This window comes from Mus musculus, chromosome 9 (assembly GCF_000001635.26).
Source record: "Mus musculus strain C57BL/6J chromosome 9, GRCm38.p6 C57BL/6J".
In the NCBI taxonomy this organism is placed as follows: domain Eukaryota; kingdom Metazoa; phylum Chordata; class Mammalia; order Rodentia; family Muridae; genus Mus; species Mus musculus.
Genome location: NC_000075.6, coordinates 15909236 through 15920480, shown reverse-complemented (window position 1 = coordinate 15920480; position 11245 = coordinate 15909236). Strand labels below are relative to the sequence as shown.

General features: G+C 43.3%; 1 protein-coding gene across 7 annotated transcripts in view; it reads left to right on the top strand.

The window, feature by feature from the left end:
• Positions 1–10292, top strand: part of Fat3 (FAT atypical cadherin 3) — a 592493-nt gene extending 582201 nt beyond the window's left edge. For 3 of the 7 annotated variants that reach the window (XM_011242543.3, XM_006510372.4, XM_030244399.1), the window contains 4 exons: positions 1204–1317; positions 3486–3545; positions 4242–4277; positions 4860–10292. In XM_011242543.3, coding sequence (XP_011240845.1) covers positions 1204–1317; positions 3486–3545; positions 4242–4277; positions 4860–5482 — 833 coding nt within the window. In that variant the 3' untranslated portion in view covers positions 5483–10292. The remainder of the gene's footprint in view (positions 1–1203; positions 1318–3485; positions 3546–4241; positions 4278–4859) is intronic. The other 4 variants (XM_011242542.3, NM_001080814.2, XM_011242541.3 and 1 more) reach the window with 3 other exon arrangements.
• Positions 10293–11245: the final 953 nt, after the last annotated feature.

The window sequence follows — 11245 nt, the reverse complement described above, 5'->3', positions numbered from 1 at the left end:
CCCTTTGTGTCTCTCTGCATTTCTATCACTTGTTTATCCAAGGCTCTGACTTCATTATCTAAAAGCAGATGGGGAGTCCTCGTGTTTCCTGCTGATATTACTCTTTATGGGGGAACAATAATGTCTGTGGCTGCAAAACAGGGTAACTATTCCCTTAATCACAGGTCCATGTCTCTTTCTACAATCACATTCCAGGATAATCTGAAGCATATCTTAGAGAACATTTTCCATCCCCACCTAGTTATATGACAGCTTTATATCTAGAATTCACCTCAGGCCCAAAGTCAAATTTTCCCATGAAGTAGTATTGGATCTTATAGAATAGATTTCCCTCTTTGTTAAACAAGACAGAGTTAGAGCTGGTGAGACAATCTCTTGGCAACTAATTCATTTTGGACTTGGCCACCTCAAGAAATGGACCCTTTTATTGCTTCCTACAACTATTAAAATGGAAAGCTGCATGCCTGTGTGTGTGTGTGTGTGTGTGTGTGTGTGTGTGTGTGTATGTGTGTGTGTGTGTGCATGTGTGCGTGCCTGCCTGCCTATTTTTCTATAGCAGAGAGAGAGAGAGAGAGAGAGAGAGAGAGAGAAAGAGAGAGAGAGAGAGAGAACCAACAACTAAGGGAAAACTCACATCTGCCTCTCCTCTTAGCAGAGAACATTGGCAACCCCAAGATGAAACACCACTGCCCTCTAGAAGGCAGAGCTGAAAATCCCACTGATCCCCAGAGAGGGAAGCTGGAAGAAATGGGACGGCTTTCTTGCTATAAAATATTTATGCCCCTGTTTTTAAAGTAATCTCATTTAACCTGGTGTTGACACCACATCGGCTCATGTAAATGACATAAATTAAGTCTGAATGAAGAGCAGCTCCACTCCACCAGCCTCCCTTCAGTCTCCCCACAGTCCCCACTTTGAGGCAGGAACAGTTACTTTCAGCTGACAGCTATTCAGAAGCTCATTTACCATGGGTTAAGGGTTTCGAATCCATAATGTAAATCGCTTGATTGACAGACCTTTGCCCCCTATGGCACAATCAATTTTCCATTGTGGAGCTAACTTATTTTCTTGAAGCAAATCAAAAAAAAAAAAAAAAAAAAAAAAAAAAAACCTCTAAGAAAAAGGGATGGGAAGAGAGAGAGCAAGACTGAAAGACTGCATAAGGCTGAATGTTGTTTCTGCTTTCTCTTGCCGTTCATGAAGACAAAGGGACTGAAGACACAGGAGAAGTGACCTGCTTCACGAACAGTAACAAAGGCAGCAACTCTGAAGTTCAGTCCCTCAGCTCCTTTCAGTCAGACTCTGGAGATGACAATGGTAAGCACTTTCCTGCCGGGTGCTGGGGACAGCAAATGAGGAGAAGGGGACACCACTGTATTGTTTCTTGTCCTGCTCCTGGTCCTTCTCGTTGGCCTTTAACTGTTTTGCACCCATTGTTTGGAGTCTTTGACAGAAGACCTAATAAGGCACAAGTTAGAGCAGGATCTATATGGTGGGGCACATGGATGACAACCTCCTATACCCATGGGTTTTCTTTGATGAGATGAATGATGAGAGAATTGATTCCTCCCCATTGACAGTTCATAGCAAATAGGATACTATGTACCCTTTCTGGGATGCTTGAGGCTCCTCACCACTCTGTTCTACATTAAGGCATCACCTTGCTACACATTAGTTTGGAGATGTAGCAGCTTCTCTGTAGAGCTGTTGATGTCTTTGTTCCATTGAGTTTCATGTCTCATCATTTGGGGTCATTGTATTTTGGGGAACTGATAAAAAAACTATGACCCAGCTCCTTAGAAAAATGCCTGTCTGCCCAGAATGCGGCACTCAAGTCCTTGCAGCTCACAGAAGTCTTTGACAAGTCTGATGCCTCCAGCTCCCATGAACCTGTGCTGCTGGAGAAAGGCCTGGTGCTCCCAACTAGGAGAACAGCTGAGGAGGACAAGCTGGGAAGGAAGAAGCAAGTCATACTAGCAAATATCTGTCACGTGGTGCTAAAGCCAGAGTCACTTCAAGTGACCATCCAGTGGCGTGCAGACCCCCTGAGCCAACACCTTAGGCTGCCCTAACCATTTACCAGCAATCAGCAAGGAAAAAATTAATACTTGATAATGTAATTTTCAACACATGGACCTTGTTAATCCACTGTGTGCCAAGTCTGGGCTCAATGGTTTGAACATGGAAAAACAGAATAGCCAAACCTCTGGGTACACACAGGGAAAGTGACAACAGTTTGCTTTCTCATACATAACCGCTGTCTCTCCCATATGTTCACCCAACACTAGACACCCCTGATGTCCTTAGTAAGAGCGCCCTTGTTCTGCCACACCTCAGCACCTACATAAAATCTCATGCAGGTGGTACCTTTCTAATCTGAGCATTGGGGGTAAGAGACAGGCCAGCCAGCTGAGCCAACATGCCAAGATTCCTGTTCACTGATAGAACCTGTCTCAAGGTGATAAAGCTTACAAGGGAAAGAGAAAAACACTTAGGCATCCTTCTCCGATCTCCACATGTAATTGAGCAGGCCCATGAATGTGCAAACATGCATGACCACACACAAACATACACTCAAGAGTATGTGCATTCATAGACACACACACAGTGTACCTGTCTGACAGAATAACAAACCATGTAACTACATTTCTTTTGACAATTTTTAAACCAAACACACAAGCCTCTGTCCTGGGTGTGTTTGCTTCGATGCATCCTCTTTCCTTCATATCTAGCAAGATGAAAAGCCACAGAAACTTTGTATATTGTATTAAACATGAAGAACTTATAGTTGCAAAAACCAGATACCAGTTCCAGCCATAATGTCTGGCTGATGACTCTCAAAGTCTATAACTCAAACACCTATCCCTTCACAATCAGCATCTGGGCAGATAGCACTAGGCCCTTTCATCTGAAGTCGTAAATATCTAAGAAAACTCAATAGACCAGAGATCTCCTCCACATACCCCAAGCGTCACAGCAAGAGATGGGCTTCCGGTTGATCTGAACCATCCACCACATGTGTGAGGCCATTAGACTCATGTCAGTTCAAATGTTGCCTACACCATTGACATTGGATTCAGAGCACGTTGCCAAGCAACAAGGAATCTCCCCAGGAACAGTGAAATATTCCTCTGAGGGCCTCCATGAGCACTAATGAGAATTGTCCTTGAGTTCCGTGGGCCACCATCTTCCTGGTGACCGGTGATGGGTCGTGAAGAAGTGACTCAGAGATCTTTGACCACCATGCTTTTTAGGAGCACTGCCTCCCATCCTTTTACTCTTTTCCTTCTGGGCGAGCAATCCCAGGCGCCCATATATACGCATCCTCTTGACCCCTGTCCTGAGGGACAGACTTTGGGACGGCTGTGGGGTTTGTCTATAACATCTTCATTATTGTTGTTATTACTTGTTAACCTGTGTTTGAAATATGTAGCTAACCAGGACCTGTCCTCCCCCTCCCTCCTGTCTTCTTTTCCTGCCAAAAGCATCCATAGTGACTGTCATTCAACTTGTCAACAATGTAGTTGACTCTATAGAGAATGAAGGTATTTACAGTTTGGTTTTTTTATTTCTGTTTGTTTGTTCATTTCTTCTATCATGTCTGTGCTTTTCTGGAAAGTTTGTTTTTGTGGTACTTTATCTAGGGCTGAAAGTGCAAGATAATGGTGGTTTTAAATAAGATAACAGGATTGGGGACTGAGCTCACTGATAAATGTCTTGTCCACCTAGCCCAAGACTCTAGATTTGGTCTCCAGCACCAGAAAAAAAAAATCAAGTAAAGTGCCAGACATACCTCTGTGGATTGCAATAAATGTAACAATTATGAAAGAAAATCTAGTTCAAATTTATTTAAGTATCTATGTTCTCTTATCAAATCTCTTCAAAGTAAAGAATATTCATTTGCAACCCAGGTTAATCAGCTAATATTACATTCATTCTACTATCTGTTGAATACCTGCTGTCATCTGTAGAAACTTATAAATTCATCAGAAATGGCAATGTTATGAGGCTTAATTTATATCAGGTAATTTTGCTAGTGCTTTTATAAAATTATAGCAAAATACAGATGGAATTTGTGTATTAATTTCCTAAATAGCAGTAGGGAGAGATTTTTCTAAAAATCTAATCTCAGGGTTAGGCCTTGGTTTTCTGGGAGTAGTTTTAAAGCTTCTGGAATATCTACTTTATCTCTTCCCATGGCCTGAGTGGCCAGTTTCACGTTTCTCTTTGTGTTTGAACAGTGTCTGTTATGGACCAAGGACAGAATTACAACCGAGGTGACTGTGCCACCAGCTCGTTTCTGTGTTCCCCACTGCTCTGCTGCTCCTACCATGCCCCTCCCTCCAGCCCCTCCCAGTCTCCCAATCTGGGTTTTGCATGTTCCAGGTGTCTTGTATGCTCAGCTCAACATGCATTCATTCCCCAGCCCCATTCCCTGTGTGAGAAATTCACCTGCTTACCTGCAAAGCTCCTTGCTTTTGGCAGTTCACAGTATGTCCGTGCATCTCTCTGCTGGCATGCTGCCAGCCCGCCGTTGTGCACAGCATGTGAATGGGAAATAGGGGTAGGGGTGGATATTGAAGATTTTAAATATGTGTCCATCCGCATGCCTTCGGGGGCCACATCTCTGGGCCTAGTGAGTATGAGTCTGCACCAACCAGGCATTCTTTCTCCATGCTCTCTCTCCAGGCCAAAACATGGCTGGCCCTAATGGGCCACTGTAGTGAGCTAGCATATGACTTCGGCTTTTAGGGTCTTCTGGTCTTTAGTAATGCATGGCAGACTCATACTGCTCTTCATACGTCTTTGCCCTTCCTCTAGTCTAGAGAAAGTTAATCATCTGGATTTTCCCCTTACAGCCTATCACTGGGACACCTCTGATTGGATGCCTGGGGCACGACTGTCAGATATCGAAGAAATGCCCAACTATGAGAGCCAAGATGGAGGGGCAGCACACCAGGGTAGCACACGAGAGCTGGAGAGTGACTACTACCTAGGTGGATATGACATTGATAGTGAATACCCACCACCTCATGAAGAAGAGTTCCTGAGTCGGGATCAGCTCCCCCCGCCACTGCCTGAGGACTTCCCTGACCAGTATGAGGCCCTGCCTCCCTCCCAGCCCACCTCACTCACGAGCACCATGAGCCCAGACTGCAGGAGAAGGCCCCGGTTTCACCCCAGTCAGTACCTCCCTCCTCACCCACTCCCCGGTGAAACGGATTTGGGGGGCCCATCCTCCAGCTGTGATTTTAGTACTTTTGCAGTAAACATGAACCAGGGCACAGAGGTCATGGCCCCCACAGACAGTGTGTCTCTGTCCTTGCACAATTCCAGAGGCACCTCATCTTCAGAGATGTCAGCCCGCTGTGGCTTTGACGATTCTGAGGTAGCCATGAGTGACTACGAGAGTGCAGGCGAGCTCAGCCTTACCAACCTTCACATTCCCTTTGTGGAAACACAGCAGCAGACCCAGGTGTAGCAGACACACATAGGTGCTGGGCCCTGACTATTAAAGCATGGAAGAAAATAAACTGCACCTGTGTTGGATGGCGAGAAGTCCACGGAAACGTGCATCTCCTATGAGGAACACCTTCACAAGTCTTTCTGTCACAAGCAAGCTTGACTCTCAGAGTGACAAGGAGAGGCTCAGAATTGTTTTGGGGGGAAAGGGGAGTGGACAATCCTTGTTGTGGGTGTCTGTGGACTGGAATGCAAAGGAGAAGAAATTGGTGTACTAAGTTAAATGGGGGATCATGAATGGCTTTGTGCATTATTGTGACCCGGAAAGTATGGAACCAGAGTTCCTTTGCAGTATTGACCCCGCCACCATCACAGGGGCATCGTTGCATGTGATTTGGAGCCAAGGATGTGAGAATAGTAGAGATGTCTGTCAGAAAAGTTAGTGTTCTAGATGAAAGAAAAGTGAGCGCTAAACACGAGGGTGGGTGGAAGCCTTTGAAACCAACTCTGTTGTTTAAAGGAGCTGCCTAATTTTCAGCTATAAAATTAGGTTTGAGTAACATGCTCAGCGTGCTCAGGTTTTTTTTTTTTTTTTATTCTCACTTGTGTTAAGCATCCAATATAACATTGTTGGTTTTTGTGATCTCTGAGAAAGTTACCATGAAAGAGCAATAAGAGACTGTCCAGGGGGTGGACTGTGGGAGGTTATTGTTCAATTGTTAGAAAAACTGTGGCGATCTTGTTTTTGTGTTTTCTGTGAAATATTCCTGGCCATATCTATGGTTCTAACATTGCTGCCAAAACTGGGCCCTGTTGGTATATTGCTCTCCAGGAGGAGGTGTATTTGAAAGTCTGAGCAGAATTCACAATTCAGAGGAGAGGGTAGTTGATACGGTCAAAGGTTTCAGCCTAGGTAATCAATTCTGCACACCACAGGTGAAAGTTGTGTGTGTTATTCTAAACTGGTAATGATATCATTATAAATACCCTTAGGTTTTTAAGAAGAAAGTAGGTAATGACTACGTATACATTAAATTGTGTGTGTATGTGAGTGTGTGTATGTGTGTGTGCATGCGTGCGTGTGAGAAGGACCTAGATATCACTCTGAGTGTGCACTCACTACAGCTGCTCTTGAGGAAGCTGCCCCAAAGGGTTTAGGATTCAGTGTTAGAAATCTTGAGGTGAGCAAAACCTGCTTACCTTCGATTTCTCTGATCTTTAGTGTTATAGGAACACCAAATGCCATATCTTACTCCAATTCAGTTAACCTTATTTTAGTACTGCCATTTATATTAACTTAAAGCAAGTACTGTGATTTTTTTTAAAGACAGTGTTTTATAATTTTCAGAACTACTATTTGAAACTATGTAACATTTGATTACAAGCTAGGGTTTCCCTCCCATCTAACAGGTGGGCTTCAGGCCATAACAGAATGCTCTTCCCACTAAAAATACAGAAGTCCAACATTCTAAAGATAAGGTTAGCAGTGGAGTTGACTTTCCTCTCTTACTTTGATCAGCCGTGGCCACTGCCTTTGCAGTGACCATGGGAAATGAATGCATATTTGCACATCTGCCTCATGAGCAAATCTCTGTATGGATGGTTCCTAGTGACACTAGCATTGGTGGGTAAAGGGAGCTGTCTGAGATCTGCCCCAATCATCTCCTCAATGTCTCTAATCCTCTTACTTCATTGTAGGAGTCAGTGTTTCTGAATATCTGTCATTAAAAAGAAAATCCCTTTCATTCCCAAACATCCTGAGTTAGTAGATACACTTGCCGGGTCTCTCTGCACTTCTCTTCCATTCTCTTGGTTAGACTCTCCATAGAGGCATTATCCACACTGTGGTTTTGAAATAAATGAATTTCACTAAGGCTTCTTTCAAGAATCAAGTCTTTAGTATTTTTCTTATGTAAGAAGCACATTTGCAAGAATCACAAAGTAAATGACAAACTAATGGTCCAGAGTTGAATCACTGCTGTGCTTCTAATAACACAACAGCATAAAACCATCAAAGTAAAAACAACAATTCATTTCTTGCCCCCAGGAAATATGAGACGAGATTCATGCCAATGAGTCACCACTGCTTAGCCAGCATCTCTTCCAGAGAGAATGCCTGGCTGACCCTATAATGAAGGCATAAATAGAGCTATCTGCAGGCAGTGGTGGAGGCACTGAAGAAACCCCTGCCCAATCTCCCCTCTGACCTACATAAAATACTTCTTTCTTTAGGACATTTTCCTGCTAAATTTCAGCAGAATAGCTCTGCAGACTTTCCAGATGAGCACTGAGTTTATCGGATTACTTATCTGTAAATGTATGAAATCGATTGTCTTTTTTAAAAAAATTATATTTTCTTACAGATTAGGAAACAGAGTGCAGTGAGCTCTACAAGCAACCAGGAGAACTAAAGAACTCATCCTTAAGATTCCCTGTTCTGGGTCCCAATTTTACAAGATAGGAAGCATGCCCAGAGAGAGGAAGAGACTTGCCCAAACTCACATAGAAGCTAACTCATTGACAAAATCTATCACCTGTCCTTAGGCACTATCCTCCATCCATAACATTGCTCACCGCTAAGCTGCCCTGAGCTGGCAGCTGCTTCCTTCCGCTTAATCTCTCACTTCCCACTTCCCTTCACTGAAATATGCAAGAAAACAAAACAAATAGAAACCATTTCTCTGCGGACTCTGGTGGGCCCAGAGATATGGACATTCATCAGAATGCTGCTTTTGCCAAATGAATGTTTCTAGAACGGGGACGCAGTAAGCACAGGACTGTCTTCAGACTACAGTCGTCAATGGTGGTGAATCTGGTGGTGTGTAACACCCCCCACCCTGTGTGTTTGATGGTTTTAATGTTGCTTTCTTCTTATGAGCTCTGCCTACCAGCTGTTCTTGTCCTGTCCACTATGATGGAAAATTAGCCAATTAGTGAGTGTCTTTGTATCTCTTGGAGGAAGTATGGCACACAGGCTGGTCAGGATGAGCCAAGCTGTCGATCTTTGCCACCCTCTAAGCAGGAGCTACAAGGCTGTTAAGGATAGACAGCATGCTGCATTTATTCCCTTCTTCTGAGAGTCTTTTGCTGCTGAGCCTCATGCCATGCCTGCTTTCTGTGTACCCCCCCCATCCTGCCCACTCACACAATGCAATGGGAAAGTCATAGCAATAGATGTAGGTCAAGGCCATAATCCTAGGGTTCAAGCTGTGGGAGTCACAGGAAGGGCTGGGTAAATTTACCTGGGCCTACCACTGGAAGTCACCATCCCAGAAGAAAAGGGAGTCCATGTCCCACTGGCCTTTACCTGCTGACTGCCTAGCCACTGAGCTGTATTGCTTTGCTGAAGCTGGGAGGGCCAAAGCACAAACTAACAAACAATCAAAGAGAAAGATGGTTAAAGACCCAGAAAACACTTTCAGATGAACTACTTCAGGACGATCTAGCATTCATGTTCTGTGGGTTGCATGGCTTTCTCACTGCTGCACACACTAGTCATGTGGTTAGATTTGGACATGCTGTGCTTCGTGGGACATGGAACTTCCAAGGGGTATTTCTTCAGTGCCATCTTTCTGTGTGGTCTATGAGGAACTAGTGTGTGTTCTTGTTAGTGTGTGTCTTGCAACCTTCAGCTGCACATCTCTGATTCAGACCCACCTCTTTGAGCTTCTGGTTGTGTGTCGGAGGGGGTTTAAAGTAGCCATTCGTGGGTTTGACATCAGTGAATATTTAGCCAGCTGGATAAGACAGGAAAAGAAAAAGGTATTTCTTTCCCTATGTAATAATGAAAAGCAATAATTACAAGTATGTAACAATACACAAAGGCCATAATTAGTCTCTTCCAGTGTTCAGGATGTGCTAGAGAATTCTGTAGTCATTTGGAGTATGTTGGACCCATTAGTATGTCCTATAGCACCCTTCAGTAAGCAAATACCTGAGTTGCTCCTATTTTACAAGTTTATGAGCCCATACTACTGCATTTCAGGAGTGACAGATATGTCTGGAAATGGGGAGGGTTCTTGCAAAGCACTGTACCAGAGACCATGTTGTACATTTGTCTGTTATAAACAGGCTGGTTTGTAAAAGATGTATGTTTTTGGTGTTTAAAATGTTTATAAAGTTGTATATAGTTGGTTTCAATTTTCCAGGCGTTTGTAGATACAGTATCTGATGCCTATCCGGATGCTTTAATTTGGAGGGTCGAATAGAATTCTTAGTCATCCACATTGTTGCTCTACAAACTTTTGGGATACACCCACAACAAAGAGGACTTTAGATTTGAAAACGATGGGTTTTATTCATTTTGAAATGTATTGTGTCTTTCCTTTGCTTCCACAGTTTTCATTTAACTCTTTTCAAAAGAAGAAAAGTGTTTCTATCGACTTCTTTTTAAGATGAATGAGTTTTGCCCAGTTTTTAAGCACTCCGCCTTCATGCCATTTCCTAGTCAGAAGGAGTTGTCATTTCTTTACACACATGCACACTCACCTTGCCTCACACACACATCACAAGCAAACTTATGCAAAGGGGAAAGTGAATAACTTATCATTGAATCTGCCCCTTATATAAATGCATTATTTCTACAGATATTGCTGTTGGCACTATTCAGTCTTGTGTTCTTTTCTTAAAAAAAAGAAAAAGAAAAAGAAAAAAGAAAGCAGAAAAGAAATGGAATAAAAACAAAATGAAATAAAAAGACACAAAAAATTTTAGCCAAAAACTAAAGGAAGGGGGGGGGGGAGGGCGGGAACCAACAGTATACAGGTTTGTAACTGCCAAATTTGATCATGAAAACAAGTTTTCAAGTAAAAGGAAAAAATACTATGAAACTCTATTGCGTTGGCTCTTCTTAAGTGTCTTTTTGCATTCTCTGGCATGGCATTTGAGAGCAAGTATGGTTATAGGCAGAACCATCCAGCACTATCTATATCTTAAAAAGGGTCTCTGGTCTGAAGTAGGTGATCCGGGGATAGGGGGTTTATTTATCTCATAGGTTTTTAAATGATGTTCTGATGCCCATATAGAAAAGTCTTGTGTAATGTCTTATGGGCATATGATCTGTGGGCCCTTGCTTGATAAGAAGCATGAAACAGAGTGCTGGAGCTCAATGGTGCAAAGGTCACAGATCACAGATTTCCACCTCAGCTGAAATCACTGAACACAATCCCAGGTTTCCAAACAGGGCTCCACTTTCTCTCTCTCTCTCTCTCTCTCTCTCTCTCTCTCTCAAACAACTTCTTTTCAAAAGCTTGAATCATAACTGATACCTGAGTCATTTAAGTCTACAAAAATGTTTCTGCATAAAGTGAAGGTCATGAAGGTTAAAATGTGTGAGAGGAGAGAGGACAAGGACTCAAGTGCTAATCTGATGAACTGACGTCACCAGCAGGTGTCCTAAAGGCTCTGAAGAAGGGAGCACTCTGTGCCTGGCCTCTGTGAGGTGGCTCAGAGCCAGCAGAAAGGCCCTGGAGCTGCTATCAAATTAGGCTGTTCCTCAGCTGGGTCAGGATGCCAGAGCCTTCAGCCCTTAACTCCACTGAAAGCACTATAGCTGAACAACACTTTTCATGCTTGAAGTCCTCTGAGGGCCCACTCAATTTTGGCAGAGCAATCCTTGGTGATTTGCCTATGTCTCTGTGATGCACAGGTAAGGATTAACAGCTGAATAGAAGGTGGGAACCAACCTTTGGATAAATACTTGTAGCATGGCTGACTTTGATAAATGACAGAAGGGGTGCAAAGAGGCATTTCATATTCTCTATCATGATATGTTGTATTGCAT